Here is a 25,489-nt window from a genome sequence, read left to right on the forward strand (position 1 = left end):
TTTTTTCTTAAGTATCGTCTTAATTACTAATTCGTTCGATCTTCACGTACGAAACACTAACCATGAGTTTTTTAGTTAAGCCCACACATTTTCCCACTGTGTATATTCAAAGAGCACTTCACACGCCAGTATCGTGGGTTGACAACTTTATTAAAACGAAATGGGTTCCTTCGATTTGGCAGGGGGTTATGGGTGGGGGGGGGTCGATGTGGACGTGCTTTATAGTTTCTTGACCGACGATGACGATCGATGATTTATTTGTATGTGCTGCCTGCTGCTTATTTCTCTGACTTTTTGATTAATTACTGTGATATTCAAATATTCAAGTGTGTGACTGTAAAGGCGCAAAGGTATAATATTGTAAATACATAGGTGCTGCAAAAAGCAGAACCAGCTGTCACAGAGTTTTATACCGTGTAAAGTGTAAAGTGTAAGTAAGTGTAAAGTATTGAACCCAAAGTTGATTAACGTGAATAAATTTCGGGCTTTAAGTAATGTTAATACGCCGTCTTGCGAATTAATCTTTATTATGAATTTGTATGGAAAATAAAACTTCTGATCTTGGAGGCATTAAAGTTATGGTAATATTATTTAGTTGGAAAAAGTCTCGTAGAAGCACTGTATTTTTGCTTAGATGATGTTTCAGTGCTAAGCTATGAACATATTTCACGCTTGTTTACCTTTGTGGCCTGGGATTAGCGCCTGTTCGGTCGTATCTAGAAGATGAATTAATTAGTGCTCGGCTTTAATGACTAGTGATTGATGAGTGGGAGTGGCCCCGTGGTGCGGCGAGATGTGAGGAAGATGGGCAGCTGGCAGAGGGTCACCGAACAGAACAGAAGCCAGTGGAAACTGGTCGACAGGCGGAACAGGCAGGAACATCATTTTCATATTGGCCAGCGCGTAGGAAAACATCCCAAGAATGTTTGGGCGATCTGGTTTCACTTGTTTTCGAGTGAGTACTCGAACCTTGATTTGATTCATATTCGCAAAACGAAAGACTCCAAAACACGAACTGGCTCTCGAGCGCTCTCCGCAGACACCGGCTACTTGTTGCTGCGCCACTTGTTAGCCCGATTTAAGTTTAAGCTCGCTCTCTTGCTTGTGCTCTTTCTCGTTCTCTTTCTCTTTCTGAGCTTTGCCAGCGATCTTGGCCAAAACGCTGGCTCTGGGCTTCAGTCGGCTCTTAGACGTATTCGCGTTCACTTGGGCCGGAGAACGCGCTCAATTCCGCTGTGGAAACAATCGAAACTGCATCGCGTTCGCAATTAGCAGCGATAAATAATTACAAAAGTACACACAAAAATACAAACGAACTGGCCAGCGCCCATCTGCCACAGAGGATATATCGTTCGATCCTCCCTGCCAATACCATATAAAGCCAAACCACCAACGACCATCGGCACGTCCATTCAACCGTTCAGCGAAGCCCACGCAAACCGACACAAAATCTCGAACACAAATCGTGATAAATTTTCGCTAAATTGTGCAAACGTTTTTCGACTAATTAAAATTTGACGTGCATACCAAAACTCCAACTTCGAAAACCCAAACGCGAGAGATATAAATTGCAAACCAGCTAATTTCCGCGACGACACTTGGCAAGTGAAATAATGAAATAAAAATAACAAAAAGTAGAAAAGGAGAACAAAGCCGCAGAAACGAACCCACACACATCAAACACAAAACACAAAATAAACGTAATTAGAACTGCGCAAATTACTTAGAACTGCAAAACATTTGTTCTCCCCCACACTAACGCACGAGGAATGCTGTTTTGAGGTGAGTCGACGATCGATTTGTACAGTAAAGCCACCCTAAAACCGCCAGCTAACGCCGTAGTTGCTTCAGCCCAGATAACCCACTGAAACCAAATCGGAACTCCGGACTATCCATACTAAACCCCCATCTTCTGAGCGATACTGATACTCTTGAATAATTCAGCCTCGGATCGTAATCGGAATCGGAATCGCAATCGCCATAGCGATCTGCAGTGGGCTTTACGACCCCCGAATGTGTCCCAGTTACACACTTATGTGGGTGGGTGTGTGTGACTGTTCCATATCCGTATATAGAATAGAGTCGGCCAACGCATTAGCGCCGATTGTGAGTCAGAGTTGGGGTTTCTGATCGATCCGCTCAACCTTTCGCCCTTTCTGGTTAATTGGAAGTTCAGTTCAGCGGAGAAGAAGATCTTTTCGCCGTCTACTTTCTATCGTTATTTCTGGGCAACATTAACTCAAACATTAACAAATACACTTAACAACCTACGGCGTGTTTTTTGAATGGGGATGCAAATTAATAACCAATAGCCAGGCAGCCAATTTTGATGTTAATAAAAACTCGACCGACTCCGCAAATGCGAGCGTCTTTATTGTTTTGGGCGGAAATAGAATTCTGAAGGCCCGCGCAACTGAAAGCAAACATTTTTCAATGATGACTGCCTAGTGCCTCGTTGAGTGAAAGTTTTAACGTTTTCAAAACGATTCTCGTTGGAAATCTGCTTGCTCTCAGCAATCTATATATTGGTTCTTACGAATTAGCATTGCAAATGCGGAATTTACATTAGCTCTGGCTTAATGCGACTAGGAATTTTATATTTATGGCTGTTGTGTGGTTTTTTGGCCAAATATCCATAAGTAATTGGCCAGAATCGGCACATTTGAATTCAGGTTCAAAGCTATTCGTTATTCATTAGGAAATGGGTATCGAAAACCTTATCGCCAGGGAGTTAGTGCTCATTTTGATCTAGCCTCGACGCCGATATTTTCAACAGTCCAGAGATAACCCGAAAAAAATGGAGCCCAAAAAAACGATAACCTGGTTTTTCGGCCTGCCATCAGTGCGCTATGCGCAGATCTTTATCGTGGTGGCGGGCGATCTGCTGGCCCTGTCCAATCTGTATCCCAAGCACTCGAGCTATATTGCGCGTCCATTCCTGCTCTGGCAGGATCTCCAGGAGGAGGACGAACGTTCCATGGACTCACCTCAGAAGTTCTAACGAATATATATTTTTTAACGTGCGTGGGAGACGTTTTATTGCCCCCAACGATTTTTGACCAGACCAACCTTGAGTTTCAATGCCAATGCCAGGCCCATGACGTCACTTGTATCTGGCTGTCTCTTGCTGCTTAAATATACTGAATATTTTGTACATATATACGTATGTCGGTGTGTCTCTGTAGGTGCCTTGGTAAACACCTCGTTCTCGTTTTGTTACTTTTGTTAGCTGCAGTTCAGAACGCCGAGTGCCTGTGAGCCTCTTCAAATGCCCGGCCAAATTAACCCGACTCCTCATTAAAGGCCGAAAATTCGAAAGTTTCGACCGTCGTCGTCGTCGTCGTCTGGAAATAAACGTCAATTTAAACGAAGCCTCCGACCGGCAGGAACGTATTCAGGGTGGGGGTTTCAGTTGGGTTTCAGTTAAAAAAAAATTGAAAATTCTCAAAAGCCGCTTTGTTGATGTGGCCAAAAAAGGTCTACAGCCTTGCCTTGTATGCAGTCCTACGGCCCGTTTCATTTTCGTTTTTGGGAGTTGCGTTGCCGCCATATTATCTTGTTTTCGGTTTCAGCTCTCCGATATTTTTGCTCGCAGTTTTCTGCTGCCGTTTTTGGTGTGCATGCGTCAAGGATGATTTGTATTTGTGCACAAGGCGATGCCAGTATTTAGTATTTCGATTTTCTGTACTTAATTTGTATTCGATTTCGTTGGCAACCTGGCCGGGAGCTTCCTGCTTCGAGGCAGTGTCCGTGTCCGGCTTTTAACACGTACACCCACGACGCGTTGCGGGTTCAGTAATTAGTCACTGAGATCAAAGACCGCCGCCAACAGCGATTCATTCTCGGAACTAATGCAACTGTTTGCTCAGCACCAACAAGCACAGCTTGGTTCTTAGATACATATGTAAGTCTCGTGAATGGACTTCGTTTGCCAAGACACCAAAGTCTTTAACAGGGTAATTAATATGAGTAATAGTGTTAATACTTTTGAGCTAAATCATCAAGTTGCCTAGTTTTTTCCATTTGGGTCAGGCTTTCAACGAAACTTGGAGCTGAAACCTCAAGTAACATCAATAAGAAACTCGATGATTGTTAGTTCGCCCATATTTCTATATATGAATATAATTGAATATGAAGATACAGTACAAGTGCATTGGCATTAATCCCATATGTTTCCCTTTATGCTGAAGAATTCGCGCATGATTTGCATGCATAGAAATTAGGTAAGCATGTAAAAAAGGGGTCTAGTTATATGGGTCGATGGGTAAAACGAATAAAACTCGGTTCGTAAGCTGATTCATATTATTCAATGCGCATACATCAAGTGCCAGCAGAGTTTTTATAATGCCTTATTCGAGGATTGTATTAAAGCACACATTTTCCTCCCAAATCAAAATGGTCACGTGGTGTCTGTATCCCACTCCCTGGTGACCTTATGCGATCGATTGGAAGTGCGAAGCGCTCCTCGGAACTCGCCGCACATTCACTTTGCCATCGTGCAGCTTTAATTGCCCATGGGGGTTCAACAGCCAAACAAAAGCCGGGCAAAACTCACAAAATGGCTTTAAAAATCAATGTCTGTCAATGTCTGTGGCGCAATCGGCCTGAAAGCGCCGTCGATCGCTGATTGTTTAACTGTTGACTTAAGCGGCAGTGTTAACAAATTATTTGACTTGGTCGCATTTGATTTAAGAGCCCAAACATCGCCACCTGGCATTGAGGCTCTTCGCCGGAAGTTGGACAGCGGGAATCAAATCAAACCAAACGAAATCAAGTCGGATCAGATCGGTCGGAACGGTAAATGGCATACGACACTTCATAGACCGCTGCGGAAGTACTTACCTCTCAATTGGGTACATTGTTGTCCCCTCCCCGCAAATCAGCGGCATTTGACACGCTCGTTTGGCTTAATTTCGGTTCCTCGGGGCTTAGAGTTCACAAGCTGACCTTTCTGGGGGATATCAGGTGTCGCCGGGCCACAAAGCAGGTGCAACTCGACGCCCTGGGAAACAGGTAAACGGCAACTCTGGGAAGCTGGAAGATCCCCAAGCCGAAATGTATTTCGGGTCTCTTTTTGGGGTTCGGGAAGGCTTTCAATGAAGTCATTAACTTGATGTATTGGGCGATAGTTTCGCCTGGTTCGCTCTGTTTGGGGCGCTTTCATCTGCGAGCCAATTACGAATTTCCTAGAATCGGATCGCCCCTAAGACGTGGGCCGTTCATCATGATATCATTTGGCCGAGCGACACTGCTCTATGCACATAAATTAGATGTAAAACAGGGCAGTAAAAACCGAATCGATTATGAGGGAAATGTTAATGGCACGCAATTTTGTCTATGACTTGTCGTCATCATCATCATTGCCTTATCACGTACAGAGCAGCGAGCGGCCCCGTCTAAAGTTGACTACTGAGGAGTGTCGTATTCAAAGCGAAGATTTGTAACGCTTTCATAACGCTTCCACAAGTCCAGTGCCCTCATCCTCCCCCGAATTGACCAATGACAGGGGCACAAAACATTGTCCAAGGGGCAGTGTTGAAAGCGCACTTTGTATGCCGGTCGACAAGTAAGCGACTTCGATTCGCGGTCAACAACATTGGGATAAAGGGAATGGGACCGAACCGAATCGAATTGAACTGCATATCAATGAACTCAAAGTACTCCACTACAATCCACTCCACTCCACTCCGCTGGCCATTCACCATCGAAATCGAATCTAACGCGGATCAATTAACCGATCTGCGAACTGAAATTAGCATAAATTACGATTTCAGCTACCGCTAGCTTTCCGGACGGGGCGATCGGCATTAATTACCCCGGGAAAGTGAAACCATCCGGGGCTCTTATGCAAGGCGGAAGATGGCGCATGCACCGTTGGTTATGACATGCACTACAGACCCAAAGAAGGCACCTCTGGATTTGGCTAAAAACAGACAGACAGACAGCAAGCTAGCCAGCAAGCCAGCCAACATCGCGTGCAAGTTCGCCCTTTTCCCACTCAACGAGACACTCGAATTCCATGACTCCAGGCCGTATTTTTTTTGTCTTTGGTTTTTGGCTCTGAGATGAGTGGCTGACCTTTGCCACTGCGCTTGATTCGTTGCCGGAAACTTTTGACGCTGCCTCCTTTATTGATTTCCCAGGGAAAGCTTCGTGTTTCGAAGATTCTCTAGCTAATAATTGCGCTCAATTGTTGGCGAATTCATCGATAGCAAGCGAAGAATTCGACAGCCAGATGCTGGACTTTGGAGTGGTGACGAGGAAGCAGTGGCGCCATGAGGAGTCCCGAAACTGCAAACATTCCTAGCAGGCGTGAGAATTAAAGATGCATTTTCAAAACGAGATTGATTTCAACCAAGCTGTTTAAATGGGGATACGCACAGCAAATGTTTGATCATGACAAAATTAATGTGCTATCGTGCTGTCATGTTCCATTCAAAGAAAAGTGAAAATATTCTTTGCAATAATACACTTTGTAGAAATAACGAAACACTTTTAAATACCTGAAGCGTGTCCCTTAGTTTTACTTTGAATGACCGGAGATCTGATCTTCCCTTCTGGTGATCGCGTTTTAAGCGATTATAAACCTATGATCGATCGATCGATCTCAACTCTCTACTGTCCGATCGCCGCGGTGCCTAATTGATTTCCGTGCAGATTAGGAGTCGCAGGGCCACCAGCTATGACATGGATAGAATCCATCGCTCCATCACCTCCAAAATACTTACACTCCCAGGGCTAATTATGAGTTCGAAAAGTGAAATCTTTTGTCTTCTTTCCCGGCCTCCGGCTATCCCAGGTCTCTCAAGCACTATTAATCATGCAAAAAAAAAGCCAGACATGTAAGCCAAGAAATTGATTTACATATTTGGCTAGCTGGGAACAACTGGCACTTATGGTATCGACACTTGCCACACTCCTGAAAAAGATGCCACGTAACGCCGCTCGGATTAACCTTCTAACACACATTGTGGTCTTAGTCGGAGTGTGAGGTACTAGCACAAAGGGAAGCTTCTTCCCAGCCAATTCGGACTCAGATACAGATACAGTTTAGCTGGCTAACAAAGCGTGAAAACGACAGCGGAGCGGCAACAAAAACGATGACAGACACTGTGACCAAGTTTGGCATTGGGAGGCGGAACCAGCGACGTGGGCCTCAAGGGGTTAAAGAACGTTTGTCGAAATTTTCTATGTTTTTAGTTTGGGCAACTTTTCATGTACACTAAGTTTTAATAAATATACAAATTTATTTTAAAGATTTTTAATCACCGTGTTACCATGCTTTAAAGAAGTACGTCAATTTAAAGTGTAATATTCGACAGCTGCGTCGCTTTTGCAGTTTGAAACATTATATTTACCCTAATTATTTTAGTCCAGTTAAGTGTTTTTATGAACTTTATTCTAAATATCATGCTAAAATCAGTTTGTGTAAAAGTTCTCTAATATATATCATAACTCTTATAAAGTATTACCATTTTAAAAAAGGTGAAGATTGCCTTATTCATTCTCAATTCAGTTGAAGCTGAGCTTTATCATAATGGCAATCCCCCTCTACGACGCCCATGTGCCAGATGGTGAGTGGGAGCTGGACAATCGCCAGACAATCTCCGAGCGCGGAACTTGTCATCGTCATCATCTGGCGAATGCCACACGGTCATAGATGCCCGCATAGATGTCTCTAAATGGGAGTAGCAATTACTAATTTCCTTAGTAAAGCGCTCGGCTCAAGGGGAATTTAGTTGTAAGACCTGACAATACCCACAACGCCACTCGCCAGGGTCTCTTGCCCAGTTGAGTCCATTCCACTTCACTCCACTCCAGTCCAGACCAAACTGAACGCACTGGAATAGGCCTGGCCCAAACTCTCGATTCCCGACTGCCCATTCTCGATTTGCGACTCCCGGCCAAGCCAAAGACAGCGCCGGCGCGTTCCTTGGCTGTCCAGCCGTCTGGAGCACTGGGTATTGGGCTTTGGGTATTGGATATTGACCAGTCGGCCCGCTGAGGCAGCAGCGGCATTCACTCACAGATGCCTCGGCATAGATATCGAAATGCAATTAAGTATTTGCCAAAGCCGAAGACGCGAACGAGCGCCACCAACAAAGCGGCGGAGCGGCGAGGCACGCATGGAAAAATGTTTCCATCGCTAGACGTCGTCCAGTTGGCCCGACTCGGCCGGCTCCTCCGCTCCAGAGGGAGTAGGATCCAGAATTCAGCATGCAACATTCCGGGGGGCGGCGGGTGACGGGCGGACGGGACGCTCTGATCTTTGCATAACATGGACTTTGAATGGCCACAGGGCTTGGCTATACTTACAAATTGGACTACACCTTCATTTTCACTTCTATGTGAAAGGCCGCTCTGGCTGGCACACTGCGCGAAAAGTTAAGAGAGCTATTTGTATTTTCAAAATAAAATGATTTCTAATAAAGATTTTGACTAGATATATTAATTTTGTTACCGAATAAGGCTGACTAAACGAATATTTATCTAATAGCCTTACCTCCCAAAGAGAAAAATATAATTATTACATATGAAGTCAATAGTTGCGGGGCTTAACTTTGAACTAAGAAACTAACTTAACTTTGAAAAGTAGAAATGAAGTAAGTCTTTATAATATTAAGGATCAAATAGATTGATTATACTCTAACGTTGGGCAAAACGAAAGTAGTCCTATGGAAAAGCGAAAAGCCACGTATATATTAAACAAACGGAGGAAAATTTGACTCTGCCCTGTTCCGTTCTCCCAGTGGACCATTGCGATCTTCCTCGGCTGCCTGAACCCAGAGGTCAAATCGACTCCCTGGCGCTGAGAACACACGCAAAGTGGGCAAAAGTCGAGGCGTTTGTTTGTTTTGCTGCGCACTTTTGGTTTCACTTGACGGCGGCGGCGGTGCGAAGGGAATCGCCAGACTTGGGTGGAGTTTGGGCTTTGGTTCTGGGGTCTTGGGTTTGGGTTCTGGGGCTTCCTATCATTACCGCCGTGTTAAAGTTCAAGTTCAGAACAACTACGGTTCTGGGGGCCTGGCTGCCGCGATGCTGAGTTGCCGGGGAGCCTAAATTGTTTGCTCTGCGCGCTAATCTAATCCCATTCCCACATGTACGGACGTAATTCGTATAATTTCGCATAATTCACCTGGAATTAGCTACTCCTCGGACCGGAGACATGCAAATGTGAGCTGTGAATGGATGAATGGCTGGACACCCGGCTTTTTAGTTTAATTGAAAGATGTGCGGCCGGATGGCGAGGTGCGCAAATGCAATTGCAGAGCTGCAGCGCCGACTCCAAGGTCCGTCAAGCGATACAAATTTTATGTTTATTACACCTTAATAATGCGTGTTTACAAACAAATCACGTTCATGGCGCAATCAACGCTTGGCAATCGGCATCGGGAATCGGACATCGGACATTGTACATCGTACGTCGGCATCTGGCGTAGCATTGCGCATAAGCGCCTGCGTTCCAACCTATTCCATCCCATACCATACCATCCCATCCCATTCCATAGGATAGCCAGTTGGTCTGGACTCAAACTCGGCTCCCATCAACGTCAGGGCGCACGCATGCGCACTCAAATTATATGGTAAAGGATTTTTATTGGCAGCTCGCAGCGTTTTTCCCCTGCAACGGACTGCATCGGTGCCCGCGATCAGACAGACGACCATTGGCCATTGAAGTCTAGCCGGGCGATTGTGCTCGTTAGAGCGTAAGGCCAGCTTCAGCTCCAGAGTCTGGAACTCGATCGGGGATCCAGGACTGGACTTCAGCCTGGACCCTGGCCAGTGTCGGGGATGTAGCCTGTAGGACAGCGGACTGTAAGTAAGCCAGAAAGTGAATGAGCGCAGTCCTTGTCCAGCTGCCAGGTGTTAGACAGCTATTTTCCACACTTTACCGAGCTCCTTCTTATACTCCACAAGAACGTTTTGACCAAAAATCAATTACATGTAGTGCTAGCCTTATTAGAGAAGGAATAAATATGTTTCATATTTCGTAGAGAAAGTTCTGTTAACTGAAGATTTCAGATAAAATCTAAGTTGGCATATCCTCCAGCACTTGTATTCATTTTCTGAATCGATAAAGGAAGTCAAACGCACAAGAAATAGTTTAGCAATTCCAAATACATCTATTAGATAAATGAATATAAGTTAAAAAGGAACTTTAACTGGGCTACTAACTCAGCCCAGAAGACAGTAGATATAGGTTATCATTTAAACAAGTGCTTGTAAATAAGACAAAGGTTATAGAACATTTCACCAAACATTTCGTCCAAAGATTCCTCCCAAGGGAGCGATCTTTCGTTTTGCAGTTTGCTCATGCACACTCTTGGGTGGGTGCGTGTCCATGGAGCAGTTGTCTGGACTGGACGTTAAGCTGGGGAACCATGGATCGAGTTCGGGCACGCGGATCGGAGCGGGCTGGAGCGGCTTAGCCTCGAGTCCTCGGGCATAATGCATTGTTTAAATAGAGTTTGCACTCTCGTATTCAAATATGAATATTATCGCGTTGGCTTAATCGCAATCAATATTTCTACGGTTTTCTCCTCTCAGGCACTCCCGACTCACCTCCGCCCGTCCCGCCAGAATTTGAATCTCGTATGCAGCCCAAGCACCCTCGTCGTGTGTCTATTTTTGTAATTGCCAGAGAAAACAAAAAAATACGTAAAAAACTTAACTCGATTGTGCCCACTCCCGAATCTGGGGAATCAGTCAGAGTGAGCGTCGGAGTTGGACTCAGAATAGAAATAAGAATCAGAAATAATTAACAACAATTCTGCTGCCTGCTGTCATGATCAAACTCTTCTGAGAGGAATGGAGAATTTGGAAAAATGAAATCACTAAATAATTCTTTTCCAAGGTGTGGTGTAATACGAAAAGTAGTCGAAACTGACCCAAAATTGTTAATACCTTTCTGCTAAAATTACTATGGCGTACTCTTCTTTTCCTCATTGACCTATTCAAGTGCTACTACTTACTTCCTTAAACGTCTAAGCAACTGGATTAACCAATTTACTTTTAATAAGACTTTCTGTACACTCTTGCATGTGCACAGAACATAAACATTAATAATGTGCTAAAAAAACCCTAGACAAGTGAAACACAAAAACAAACTGGGCTAACCGACGAGCTGCAAACTAAACTCAAGCTGGCTAATCGCAGGAGAAATAATCCAATAACACCAATAACCAGAGAAAAAGAGGCTAACTCAGAGAATGTTTTCTTTTTGCAGCTAAATACCATTTAAATTGGCTAGTTTACATGGAAAGTGCGCAAAGTTCAAACAGCTCGATGAGACTGTCACACAAAGAATTTACTTAGGGTTGCGATTCTTCCGAGAGAAGACCCGACAGGAGAGAGAAAAGCCAAGACAGATACAGATACAGAGAAATCAACCACAAGGATACAAACCCCATCCCTGAGCTAAGATGCACACTGGAGCGACGAATGGAGGACCCAGGGTCAGCTTCAATCGGGATGTGCACGTAAAGCGGATAGGTCAGTGTGTGGTTGAGGAAATGGGTACCTCCCCCAGTAATCGTAACCCCAATCCGCAGTCGAAACCAGAAATTAAAAACAAATAACCAACACGCGCAGTCGCCAAATGAGAGCGGCGAACACGAACCCACAAAGACCTCTAATGACAAACTAAGCAAGGCAGCCATAAGAAACCTCATCAATAACCAGCTAACAAAAAATTACTAACCAACCAAGTGGCATCTGAAAAACCACCCGTACTTTTGTGTGAGTAGGCCAATTTTGGTCAATCAATGACGGACGCTAACAACCCACGCGAATGCAGCTCATTAACTTGGCCAGCCAGTTCTGGCCAGAGGCTTTTCACCATCCATCGATCCGTAGATTGCATAATGTGTAAATGTGTATTGCTGTGTGGAGAAGCTCTTCTGAGTTTCTGAGTTTTTCAGTCTTTCAGTTTTCCATGTGGCTCTTGAAGTTTTGCCAAGAATACGAAAGACAAACAAGTGAGCCATATATTTGCACATGTGGAAAGGAAAGAAAAACAAAAAGAAACCTCGCGCTGGTGGGCGAATAAAGCCAGAACGAATGCCAAAAGCAATAAAAATAATAATAATAACAAAGCCGCCCCAACAATAAAATGTAGTTTACCTTGAGAATAATCGCACACATATACGGACTGGCGCAAACTAGAGAGCTCCCATATAACTATTTTAAATAAGTTGATATTTTATAAGGCATTACAACTCGCAGCCGAGAGATGCTCGCTCTCGCCGACCGACCGAGTATCATTTTGCACATCATCTCTAAGCGGAGGGGGTTTCTGGGGAGGATGGGGCGGATGGGGTCGCCGATGCGGACGAGGACGGACCCACTGCATCTGGGCGCTTTGTCTCCGCAGCTTCGAGTATATTATTATTGTTATGATTATGTCTGGCAGCCGCGACAGCAACGACATGGGATTTATTTCATAGCCGGATTGAATTTATGGCCACTGACGGGAATGAAGAAATTAAAAATTGATTATGACCAAAGCGGCGCAGATGTTAATTTTTTAGACGGTCCCCCCAATTTAGAACTGCCAGTGGCCAGTGGCAACTGGAAACTGTGGAAACTGGCAACTGGCGAGTGGCATTTCCTTATGGCTTCGATGGCCATCCACGTCTAATTAAGCGCAAGTCCTTTTGGTCCGCTAGTTGGCGGTGCGTATATCTTAAATGGCTGTGGACCAGATTTCCCAGTCTCGTAATTGCATCAAATGGTTGCCATTTCGGCCAACTCGTTTAATGCTCGCCAACGAACTTAATTGCAATTTCTGAATTGGCTTAGGCAAATGCAACAAGTCGAGGTCGCCGAAATGTAACGTGATTAGGTAATCGGACGGCCAGGCACGAGTCATTAGCTTTGTGATTTCTGTGCGCTTACGAGGTCGTCGAAACGCAGGTTGCGAATTTAACGAGAGCTAAAGAGATCTGATTCCATTTTACAAGTCAATTGAAGTCAGATTTGTAGCAATAGTACCATATGAATGGTAGTTCACTTTCGCAGAATTCTTAACAATATATGGTTAAATGTATCGGTTACTTCATTGGTTAATTTGTATGACTTGAGTTTTAAAACAAATATTTTAAATCAAGTTTGGCAACATATTATTATTATTGTGGCTTTATTTTTCTATTCTTGTGCCCGCAATTAGCTGGGTAATCCCATAAGTACCCTATTATCTGCAGTCACAGGCGCTAAAAGTTATTTAACCCGAAAATTAATTCGAGTCCCTCTCCGTTCGCTATATTTGCATGCAAATTAAAGCAATTATGTGAAAAACACAGATTTAATGATGATTTAATTTTGACGCAACACAGTAGCGAGATAAAGCGAACAGAAGATGGTGGAAATTATTCGCCCGCTGAGCACAAGGCAGCATTTTTCATCCGCAAGTTAACTAGTGAATTTTCTGCTGAATTACAGTGCAGTCAAAAGTCAAAGTTGTTGACTGTAAAAAATCAACTAAAAGCCGTCTAATTTCAGCCAATTTGAGTACAGGTGAGCCTCGCTAGCGCGACTGCTACGGCGACTGCTACTGCGAGCGTGATCAACCTTGCGGAGCGACAAATTTGGCCAAGACGAGTCGAGTCGACAGCTGTTCTGCCTTGGGCCTGGTGGATGCACTGAGCCAGCTTTTTGAAGGCGGACAGGTGACGAAAGGCAAGGGAGCCGTCTCAAAACCGGGCTCCTTTGTTCGGGCCTCAAAACCTGGCAATCGGGCCAAGTCGACGTCCTTCTAGATGTCTGTCTTCTTTCCTATAACTATACATTGTATACTCGTATGTATATTTGTATGTGCTGATGACATAATTTCAGTTATCCGATCCAAAAGGCGTTTTGAGAACGAGTCCACCTTTAGCTACTCGAAGCGTAGGCCGTCTTCCCGATTGCGTAATGCTGGCCCAGACATTTCCCCATTATGCCTGCTCTCTAATGAGCTCGTTCTCGTACACCTTTAATTAATTAATTTAATTAGGCAAAGAGCAAGTCATTATAATGAAATTTGCTACGTTTCCTACTCTCAACGATGCGAGCTCCACATTTGATTTGCCTTCGAGTGCGACTTTGTCAAAGCCCCAACTGGTTTTCTGTTTGCTCTCGTGCCATCTTTGGATCTTCTACTCTGGGACTGGCTGCCTGCTATTAAAATGCCATTTATGCTTTTTATTAATTCATCATTTGCATACGCGGTGTTTTACTCGCCTCTTTGCGTTGCCCAAGAAACTAATTAATAAGTCTCGTTTTTGGCTTGCCTGCCCACAAATTTCGCACTATTTTCTGGCTGATGTTTTTCTGTTATTACTATTTTTGCCATTGCCAAGTGACATTAGCGTGGGCAGGGCCAGTTGTCGACTGGCTAACCGCTCGCCGGAGATTGCTTTCAGTCGCTATTGATATCGGACTCAGTCAGGTTCTGGCCGCCTGTCATTTTCGTTCTGGAACTGAAGTGTTTGTGCTATGCGACAAGCCCCGGCAAATTTTGTTCAATTGAGCATTTCATTGAGTCGCGAACCTCGGTAAATTCGGCTAAATGGAGTTGTCGATCATCTACCTACAAATCCTCGTGTGCCCAAGTCAATTGTCGCAACAGAAATCAGTTGGAATTGCAGACGATTGCGTCATTTGTTTATCGAAATGTGTATTGAAATGAGTCGCAGATTATTTTTAGAGCTCTTTAACTCTTTTTCGGCGAATGGTTCGGTTTTTCTTTATTTTATTTTAGGCGATTTGTTATTTGTTTATCCGCTCTCGCCGTTGCGAGCTACAGCCACAGCTACAACTCCAGCTAAAGCTACACAAAGCTGTTGCTGTTGACAGGCGCTTAGGGGGAGAAACAAGTTTCTCGCCTCAGTCTTTTGAATCGGCTCCATTCTTTAGCGAAAGTTCCCATTCGTATTTGTTTTGAAAGCCGTGCATCACTGCCCAGCGAGCCACTTTAATTGGCCAGCAGCCTCAGTTGCATTGGCAGACTTCGAGCAACACGCTGATTTGCATACTTGGGCTGCCCCAAGGACGCGGCGCCGCTTTTGATGTGATTAGTTTGGTCCTGGGCACCGACTCCGGGGCCCGATTAGCTTGGGAGCACTAAATTATTTTCATACGTAAAATAAATGCGAGCTGTCCCCGGGACCAGATAAAGCCCAACGTCAGCTCGGCGATGTGGGCCCTTTAACGAAATCGAAAGTGCGCCCGGGTAATTGAAATACCCCATGGCAACCTGGGCGGATCTTTAGCATGCCTGTCCTAGAACTACACACAAAAAATATTGCTGTTGGCAAGATTCTTAAAACGAACGTATAGATGATGCAAAAATGTAGCCTCTCAGCTTTTTAAATTTGAATCTTTACTCTAATTGTTGGATTATACTAAGTTTTATATTTGAGCTTCTTCAACGACAGGATATTTTTGTTAAGATTACTTTTCCGAGAGGTAACTGCTTTTCTCTAGGTGTAGGCCTAGACCAGTAGCGAGAGGAGGCAGGAATGCGGGTGAGCTCCCATTTAGCCAGCTTGGCTCGACCTTATCTTGTCACTGACATGGCCAGCGGGGGATAAGGCATTTTTGCAAACTAAAACGTTTTGCTGTCGACGGGGAAACGGGGAGTAGAGGTGGGCTCCTCGACTTAGTGGTTGTGGTTGCCTTAATGAAGCGGACTGGAGGTCGAGGCTTCGACATCACCATCATCATCCCCAGACAATTATTGCGTGGTACCATTAAACTAAAGTAAAACCATCGACATGCTCCTGGTGGCGGTGGCACTTGTGGCAAGTGAAAGTCTTGCCGCAAAAAGAGTCGAGATTTCATTATTTATACGAGTCGAATCTCCACTTATTTCTGGGGTGCGTGCCCACGAAGTTGGTCAGTGTGTTTGAGGCAAAGTCGCCAAGCCATCACGACAGCCAAATTATGTGCAGCTACCCGAAAAAAACCGGAACTGAAGCAGAAACCCAAATCAAAACCTGCAACTGGCGCAAAAGGCGCTCAAAGGCAGACCAGTTGGAAAAGTGGATCAGATGCTTTATCGCCAGCAGAAAAAGGTTATTAAAATTCGCAGCTCCTTGAGGCCCCCGCCTCCGCCACCGATCAGATCGCTTTCATGGAACTGCCTAGGATGGTCTTGCAAATCACAGAGCCCGCCGGAGCTGGCGTGGCCACATTAAGTGGATCAATGATTAGATTAATGAATGGCTCTCAGCGCCTGGTAATCAATCAAATGCTGCACTCGCCCCGAGATCATTGTCTTAGCGTCTTGGGAACTTGGAGCTTGGAAGTTGGAACTTGGAGCTGTTTACGGTTAGCCGACATTGATGCTGTCGCTTAGTGCGAATTTATGCTTTCCTGTTGCCTCCAAAAAGCAACGAGATAGATACAAAACACCGCCGCCGGCTCGCAAACGAAACCTTGTAAGTTGGCCAAGACTAGTGAGCCATCATGATGGTGCAGCGGGCCAACTTTTCACCTTGACACATATCGCATGACAGCTGAGTGCAGCCGGAGATGGCGATGGCGATGGAGTTGTGTGAGCGGAGTGAAATACAGTCTCGCAGAAACTCCGAGAATGCTCCCTTTTTTTTCATTCCGAGTCCAATCCTCAATCCTCAATCCCATTTCCAATCCATTCCCATTCTGCTAATCTGCTAAGCCAATTTGGCACACGACACGCCCAGCGCTGTCATTATTCATTGTTGTTTGAATTTCGATTAGGCACCGGTGTCACTTTGCCATTTTGCAGCACGAATCGGGCGAATGTGGGAGCGGTTCTCGCTCCGTGGTCCGCGAATGTGACAGGTTGTGCAGGTGAATGGACAACGGACAACACTTGGCGGAGGAAGGCGGAGGAAGGGAGGCGGAGGGCCAGTGGCCGGGTGGGGCAACAGAAGTCCAGTTGATCTCGGGGCAAGGTCAGCGTAGAACAGAGATGGCTTCGATGATCTGAGATCTCCACACCGTGCGCTCACTTTGAGGTGTGTAAAACAACGGCAAGAAAAGATGTTGTACGAGTATAAATTGCAACTTTTTGTGAAATTGACTTGTAAAAAGTTTCTCTTGCTTAAGTCAGAATTTTAGACTATTTTCCATTGTATCTTAATTTAGTATACGTATTTCTCTGTGTGTACGATGACTAGCGCTGGCCGGAAAAGGGGGCTGACTGGCAGAGTGAAGAGTGAAGAGATCACGCATCTCGGCTAGCACATCTCGTTCTGGCCACGATGATGATGCTCGTTTCGGCACGTTTTCTTTGGCATTTCTGTTTTGTTCTCGTGGCCCCTTTGCTGTTGTTTTCGGCGTATTAAATAATAATGATTATGAAAAAGTGAGGAAGTGGAGGAATCTTTATGAGAGATAGATCAACTGGGACCGCAGCAGCCCCGTCCTCTTCAATGGCCATTAGCGCTTACAGCGTCCGATTACAGAGCAAGCGCTTCACGAGATCCAAGTATCTCGGCTCCATTTCCATCCAATCCGCACCGAAAGCATCTCGGCCGAGAAGCCAGCGACAGACGTGGGCCAGATCCATTGTCAGACGGCTGGTCTCGCAACTCTTGAACCGAATTGGTCTGGTCTGGTCGGGACGGGACTGCCTTATTTAGCGAGCAGCTAGCAGCTGGCGGGTTGGCAAGTGTGAATTGGCCACAGCTGGCTTCCAGATATTACATCATCAGGGGCCGGCTAATGTGCTAATTTGTCTTTACATGAATGCCAACTAGTTCGCGGAACTGCCTCTGCAATTGTAAGTTAATCCCGGTCCTCCTCTCATTTCATCTCTTCCAGGCAAGCATCCCAGTGAGTACGAGCCGCAGCTGAGTAGCCAGCAGAACTACCACCAGCTGCCCAAGGACATCGATCCCGAGGACATCCGTAAGGAAGCTGCCCTGGTGATCGCTCAAGCGGGCAGGCACCACAGCAAGGCCGAGAACGGCGACCACATCCCCAACTTCCGGGCCAAGCAGAAACGCCAGAGCCAGCCCAGCGACTTCAACTCCCTGCCCACACGCCGCAGGAAGGGCAAGCCCGTGAGCCGCAGCGCCAGTGACGCCTCCACCAAGAAACCGGCCAGCAAGCGCCCCTCCATCTTCGGGCTCTTCAGTCGCAAGAGCGACTCGAATGTCAGCCAGTTGGACAGGGATCCGCGCTTCGAGGACGTCGGCGCCCGGCGTTTAGTGCGCAGCAAGAGTGATGTGGGCAGCAGCAAGTTAGCCAGGAGAGCGGAAGACAAGGCCCACCAAGGCGCCACCAGCCAGTCCAAGCAGCAGCTGAGCCCCATCATCGAGCAGGCCCAGCGGGAGGACTTCTTCGAGAAGGACTACTTTCGGGAGCGAGAACGCCGCAAATCAGACGCCGTCACGCCGCGCGAAAAGAATGAGAGCGTTCGCGGCTTGAACGAACTGCTGGCCAGGAGTCGCTCCCAGGCGGAGCTAGACGGTCCCATCCTCCCATCAGCCCAATCGGGAGGTGCTTCCATTTCGGCGGGCATTCGCGATAGGATCGAGACCCTGCAGGCGAAGTCTGGCGAAAATATGCACAGCTCCCAGCAGCCGGCGGAGCGTCTGCCGCTCACCAAAGGCCGCACCGTGAACGGCCTGGTCAAGCGCTTGTCCATGGAGCGCTTCTCCCCGCAGCCGGCGATCAGCCAGCCGGCCTTCTCTTACATTCGCCCCAACGAGGGCATCACATATGCCCAGCTGGACCTGGGAGAGGATCAGGTCCGCCGATCCTCAATGGACCGAGATGTGCGCACTCCCCAAAGGGAGTTCGCTCCGGCGCGGCCGCCGAGGGCCAGCGATGTGCGGCCCAGTTACTCGCCCACATCCAATGGCGCTGCTCTGGCCAGCAGGACCAGCCATTCACCCTCGCCCTGGCAGCAGCTGAGTCCCCGCAATCTTAGCGACGAAGACGAGGGCTTGGGCTACGAGCCCAGGAAGGTTTACTATGAGGAGGAGTTCCCGCGAAGGGCGGAACCTCCCATTGTGCCTCTCATCAGGAGTGTCAGTCCCTCGCCCTACCTGGACGAGTTGGGCCATCGACGGGCCCAGCTGGAGACGCGTATCCTGACAAGGCGGTTCGGGGAGGGAGCGACCATGGAACGCCAAGCGGACAGAAATCGGGAAGTGGGCAGACCCACTCCTGACCGGGATCCAGAGCGCTTCCACCGATCTCTCCGCCAGGAGCTGTCCAACGAGTTTCCGGCAGAGCGTACCCAAGTGGACAGTGGCTCCACGCTGCCCAGAATGGAAAAGACCTCTCGCTACCGCCACACCAAGTACTACGACGACGGGCAAGGAGGCGTCAAAGAAACCTATGTGCGGGAAACACAGCGGGATGGCCAGGTGCGGGAGTCGCGGCATCGCGAGCGCATCGGCGAACGGGAGCGGGACTACAACTCGGCAGATCGGCTGGAGCAGGAGCCGAAGAGCCTCGACTCTCAATTGACAGATCAGTACCGATCCTCGCCAGAACTGCGCTCCCAGCAGACCCAGCCGCGGGAGCAGCGGGAGGAGTACTGGCAGAGCAGCCTGAAGCGGGATAAGCTGCAGCAGCGCAGCTTCGACAAGGGCGACTCTGGCATTGAGAATGATTTCCGGAAAGAGTCTTTCAACGGAGACTTGACATCAAGGTAGGCGAAGTTTCTTGTCTTATGGAAAATGTATATTGTCTTCTAACTCTTCTAACGTAATGCTGCTTATTTAGATGGCGTAAACGCACTGCCCTGGATGACATAAGGGCCTGCGAGTCCTTCCTGCGCAAGGAGCGTCGGGATAGTGCCCAACAGCGCCAGTTGCAGCGGCAGGCGGTACCGTCGCGCCTGCGCCGGGAGCACAGCTACGTTTACAGGGAGCGATCCATCGACGATGGCTCGCACTTCGATCCGCATCTAGACAAGTACCCGGTGGCCACCAGCACGCTGCGTCGCAGAGAGCATGCTGCGTCCACCTCCCAGAGTCAATCCAAGTCCCAAAAGAGAGAGGACTCGAGCACCCTGAAGCGGAGTAAGAAGCTGGGTGGCTTCGAAAAGGTCAAGCAATTGTTCACGGGATCCGGAGGAGCCGGCAGCAATGGGGGCAGTGGTCGCAGCAGCGGTAGCAACGTGTCCAGTGGCAAAAAGGAGCAGATGAGCAACGGCAACAGCAGCACTCTGAGTCGCCGCGACAAGGATAAGGAGCGGGAGAAGGAGCGGGAGAGGGAGCGGGAGAGGGAGCGGGAGAGGGAGAGGGAGCGCTACATGGTCAAAGAGGAGGAGATGCGGTCACGCTACCGCGAGCATCACACCTCCGCCCAGGAGACCTCACGCGAACCAAAGGTATGTGTTCTTTCAATTTCAGTACCTAGATTAACCAAATCATTATGATGCTTACTTAGATCTTAATAGTTAGAGCTAGTGTTATGTTAGATAGACTGTGAGTGACTAAATATTTGAATATTTTTCTATTCATAAATTAATATTTTTATTAATATTTATATTTTAATATATATATATTTATATTTAATATTTTAATATAAGCCTAATATAACAAATGGGTTAGCAAGAGAAGGATATGTAAAGATGAACCCATGAATGAGCACATATAATTTCCTGTGTGCATCTGCGACGCCTTTGCCCTAATAGCCAATTGATGGCGTCAGGCGGAGGTCGATAACCCGGCGCCTGGGCAAGATTACAGAGTCTTTCGGAATGCAGACCCTCGTAGGTTCACTTGGTCATGGTCGGCTATTATTAATTTCGAATTAATCAAGACTAGCGTCGATGGGTCTTACGTTTTGGGGGAGTAGCTGTGGGAGTAGGCGAGTAGCAACCTATGTTTTGGCCATTGCTTTGCTTCGGTTCAAGCTGATCCACTTCCTGGTCCAATCAGAAATCACTTGGTTGTCGGGTGGGCGTTAGAGGCCGCCTTAAAATGGTGGTAGCCTTAGAAGACAAGACGTCACATCCACTTTGGGGCACATCTCTTTTGTGGGGCATTCTGGGGGGACTAAGCTGACCACACCATAAACAAAATACTCGCGACTACGCTTAAGTAATAAACGACAACAGACCAAATAGAGTTGCAGACGGAACGAAAAGCGCTAGCACGAAAAAAACTAAACAATTCAGCGACGAGGCGTCGTATAAATTTCGAGTAAGAACAAAAGCGTTGAGGGCCGAGCTTTGGGAAAGATACATACATATATATATAGAAAATAGAAATATCTGTGTGCAAGATTTAGAAGTGGAAGACCCACGCAGCTGCTGTCATTCTGCCATTCAAGCAGCCAGTCAGTTTGTCACTCTGTCACTCTGTCAGTCCGTTTGTCAGTGCGCTCGCAAATTAAGAAAGCTGACAGCGAAACGACAAACTTCGAGGCGGGGGAAATTGAATAAACTGGGCTTAGATTCAGATTCAGATGCGGATTCGGATTCAGATTCGGATTCTGATTCGGTTTGTGCCCAGAGTCCGATGCAAAACGGTTGGAGCTACTGTTGCCGCCGAAGTGTTGCTGTCCACGTTGCGCAACTTACAACTGCAACTGTTGCTGCTGCGTGCTGCGTTCTGCTTGCTGCAAGCCAATTTGAAATGCTTCAGCGAATTTCTTGGCCAAGTCTAAGAGGGCCAGAGGATGTTGCCACTTTTTGATCGGCCGGATGTTCAAAGTGGGCGGCCCAAAACGCTTATAATCAGAGAGTTTTTGGGCTACGGCTTGGGGGCTGGAGGAGAAGGTCCATCCTGCAGGAGTTTCACGCCAAGGTGTGGCCACTGCCTTGGACCGTTGTCAGAAATTATGCTTGCGTGATAGAGGTATTTATAAGGCCTGGCCAGCGGGACCCAGCATCTCCAGCGGGACAATGTGCTGCCATTATTCATGGGGGCATCCAATAAAACATGCCGCCCGATTTGTGTTCCGCAGAAATCGTTAAGTGCTTGCCATTCATTCCAGACATTCTACATGCCCAAAAACACACACGCGAAAGAGAAACCGCTGAGGCTTGTGTCAATAATTCTGTTAGCTTATTTATGGGCCCCCAAACTTAGTCGTAAACTATATTGGGAGTCGCAGTCGCGTTCTGGGCATATTTGAATACCTAATTATTTTGTGGGTGCGTAGTCTCTGGCTTATTGTTGAGTGCCACAGTAACGTTTTAGATCGGAGGTTGGGCACCTGCTGGCTCTATTGAATTCGAAACCCAATATTGAACCGGTGGAGAACCACCCACCGCCCCTGCCTGATACCCAAAACCCAAAACCTATTACAGTTTCGACCGCAAGTGGGCCAAAGTTGCATTGGCCAAATCGAACCGACTCTCTGTCGCATTCACAAATGGCAAAACAAGTTTAGGTGCCGGCACCCAATCCCCCACTTTACCCGTCTACCACTTCACCACTCCCCCACGTGTCCACGCGCATAAAGGCCACCTGCCCCACATTCGCAACCTGTTGCGAGGCAGTGGGAGAGCCGACCTTTGACCCGAAAGCGAAAGCCAACCGCCCACGAAATCGAAGTCAGCTTGTGCAGGGAATAATATCAATCACATCGCTCGTTAATTCGAGGTATCTGCGTGAATCCAACTTTGGTGTTGAAATCGTTAGAGTAGTAGTTGTATTAATACAATCAAATTAGACTATTTAGATCATAAGATTGCATTGAACCCAACAAAATTATTACTTGGATATAGGATTTGGATTCTAAACATTAAAAGATAGTTCCGTTTTTAGATTGTTTTACACATGGAAATGTATAATCTTTTGAAATCCCCAGACTATCGATATCTCGATGCGACGCCGACTGTCCACGCCCAAAGCTAGTCCTCTGCTGGTGAAGCGGAGTCCAGCGGACAAACCGCCCAAGAAGCATTCAAAGCCGAAGGAGTCGGCACCCGCGAAGGTCGAGAAGACGAGCTGGTTCAGATCGCTGGACCGCCGGGCCAAGAGCAGTCCCAAGGAGGTATGAGCAATTTCCTCTAAATAAGTGCTTTAACCCAACAGGCGCATTCCTTTCAGCTCAATGTATCCGTAAACGGACACAGTGAGACCACTTCGAGCTTGAAGCGGACCAAACGCAATGCGACAGCTGCTCCAGCCAAGAATCTGCGCTTCTTTGGCGACACTGATCTGGATTCGAATCCGCCAACCATTTCCAAAGTGTCCAGCATGCCCAGGTGAGGAATACAAGTTGGATTCACCTTGATATGGAGATCCTAACCGCATATATTTTCATCTGCAGGAGCCGTCCGCCGCTGGGTCAGTCGAAGCACTCGCAGAGTGCCTACCACCTGGACCGCAGTCCTCCTCCACCAGCCCGGGACTACCGTCACTCGCTCGCTGGCCAGCCTGAGGGCCATGTTAGGAATGGTACCAGTCGTCAGCGGGCGAGCTCCATGCAGCACCTGGACAACGGCAGCGACGAGGTGGACTTCCGGAAGAGGCGTCACTACTCGCGCTCCCGCGAGCTGCACGACATCTCGGAGAGCGGCTCGGAGCCAGAGCCAACGGAGCGACACAAACGGAGCAGCACGGCGGGACAGCGGGCCATGTCCCTGGAGAGAACGGTGGATGGACCGCGTGGCCAGCGTATCGAGGATCGTCCGCTGCTAGGACCACCAAAGCCGGCCAGGAGTGCCGAGCGCCGCGGACTGCTCAACAGTTTGGGCCAGGAGAATATTGGCTACGGCAGGTGGGTTGGCTTGAAACCACTAATAAATGTAACTTCGAGTGCTTAATGAACCCATATCCATGCAGGGATCGCTATCCGGCAGAGAGTTCCGGCACTGAGGGCGAGTCCAGTTTGCATAGCCAGCGCAGCGTGGTCTATCTGCACGCTACCACAGTGGGCGACATCCCGCAGCCATACAACCTGCGCCGACGGTCCATGTCGCGCGACGACCTTCGCAAGGTCAAGCAGCAGGCAACCCAGCAGCCGCCGCCCCTCCAGCCCATGACCCGCACCGTCTCCAGGTCCGTCTCCATGCTGGCCCCCTGGAAGCCCAAGCACATCAGCGAGGGCTACGAGATCAACTACTCACAGGAGCAAAACAAGCGGGTAAGTTTTCCTTATAGGAATAATCGAGTTGGCTTAGATCCAAGTAAACAGATCATTTTCGTATATGTTATTATTATTAACAATGCTTAGCATTTTTAAAGAAGTAATTAAATAATTAATTAATAATAAGGGATGATCAGCTAATGATAGTTTCAGTTGTCTGCTCGATAAGAGCCTATAGATTGCAACTAGTTTTGTAAGAGAACCACTGAACAAAAGTGATTGAAATAGAAACAATTTGTTGGAATCTTAAAAGCAAAGGGGATTTCCTCATTAATCAATTTAGAGTTACATTACCTTCAATGCAAATTCTATGGAGTGATAACATATTTTATGATTGTTATGTGTTTAGATGTCCACTCTGCCGCGAAAGCCACCACCACACAATGGAGCCACCAGTGCCAGCACCCTCAGCCGGGTTGGTCGCAAGAACGACTCCTCCACGCCAACGCGACGGTACCACATGGACAGTCTGGAGCGCCCGCCACCCCCGCGATCTGTGCTTTCCGCATCGAATTTGCGCAGCGCCAGGACGAAATGAAACGGACGGACGAACCTCTAAGCCTCCACCCGGTGCTGCACAGTGGAGGTCATAGAGTCGAACCGCACCTAGTTGCTAGTTGTAATCATTAATGCGAACTCGAAACGTAATTCTAATCAATTCAACTGACGGAGAAGGAGGATGGCAGCCCGATGAGAGGCGATGCCCTGCTTAGTTGCGTAGGATTCTTTAACCTTTGTTGCAATTCTCGTCATATCTTAAATGTGAAATGTATTCGTACTCCAGTAATAATTATATTAATAAAATATCAGACTTTAACTTACCTGAAGTGGGCTCTGCTTAATTAATGGGAAATATGTCTTCATATTATACTTGTATATCGATATGTTTTCTAAAACGAAAAGAACAAAACCTCTTTTAATTTCTGCTTAGTTTTTATATTTCTCTTTTAAAAAAAACCTTCCACTTTTCAAAAGCAATGTCTTCTACATGATTTTTACACTTATTTGACATAATTTTTACGTCTATTTCAGTGCATTAAAAATGTGCTTAGTCAAGTTACTCACCCGGAACCAGTATCCCTCCAACTGCGCACAGTGCGCCTAGAACTGCGTGGCAGATTGTTTAATTTAGAAGAACTGCATCGTTGACCGATGGCCCATCCGAAACTAAACCCCAAAAACCGCCCGATTTCCACCGCCCACCTCTCACACACGCCGCCTGCACGCTGCGGGAAACAAAAAATATATAAAGCAGAGGGGAGAACTCAACATAAATTATTTTTCACGCAGCTAATAAATTATTCGCAGTCACTCAACACCCAGCAAAAACACATTTCCGCCGGCACGCTCCTGCAACTTTCTGGCTGCAGTTGCAGTCACTCCTTTAGCCTGACTCGTCCTCCGTCTCGATGCAGCGTTTTCAAGGATAATTGCGAAAATGCAGGCTGCCGTTCGA

General features: G+C 47.1%; 2 protein-coding genes across 2 annotated transcripts; both read left to right on the forward strand.

The window, feature by feature from the left end:
* Nucleotides 1-1,170: 1,170 nt before the first annotated feature.
* LOC6528643 (trichohyalin) lies at nucleotides 1,171-24,860 on the forward strand. The gene is made up of 9 exons (XM_002089649.3): nucleotides 1,171-1,782; nucleotides 11,228-11,493; nucleotides 17,791-19,633; nucleotides 19,708-20,317; nucleotides 22,750-22,935; nucleotides 22,992-23,149; nucleotides 23,215-23,664; nucleotides 23,730-24,030; nucleotides 24,383-24,860. The coding sequence occupies exons 2-9, from the start codon at nucleotides 11,424-11,426 to the stop codon at nucleotides 24,569-24,571; spliced, it is 3,807 nt and encodes a 1,268-aa protein (XP_002089685.1). The 5' UTR covers nucleotides 1,171-1,782; nucleotides 11,228-11,423; the 3' UTR covers nucleotides 24,572-24,860.
* On the forward strand, nucleotides 1,852-3,160 carry LOC6528642. Its single transcript, XM_002089648.4, has one exon. It carries the CDS (start codon nucleotides 2,798-2,800, stop codon nucleotides 2,999-3,001), a length of 204 nt encoding a protein of 67 aa, XP_002089684.1. The 5' UTR covers nucleotides 1,852-2,797; the 3' UTR covers nucleotides 3,002-3,160.
* Nucleotides 24,861-25,489: the final 629 nt, after the last annotated feature.

This window comes from Drosophila yakuba, chromosome 2L (assembly GCF_016746365.2).
Source record: "Drosophila yakuba strain Tai18E2 chromosome 2L, Prin_Dyak_Tai18E2_2.1, whole genome shotgun sequence".
Classification (NCBI taxonomy): Eukaryota; Metazoa; Arthropoda; class Insecta; order Diptera; family Drosophilidae; genus Drosophila; species Drosophila yakuba.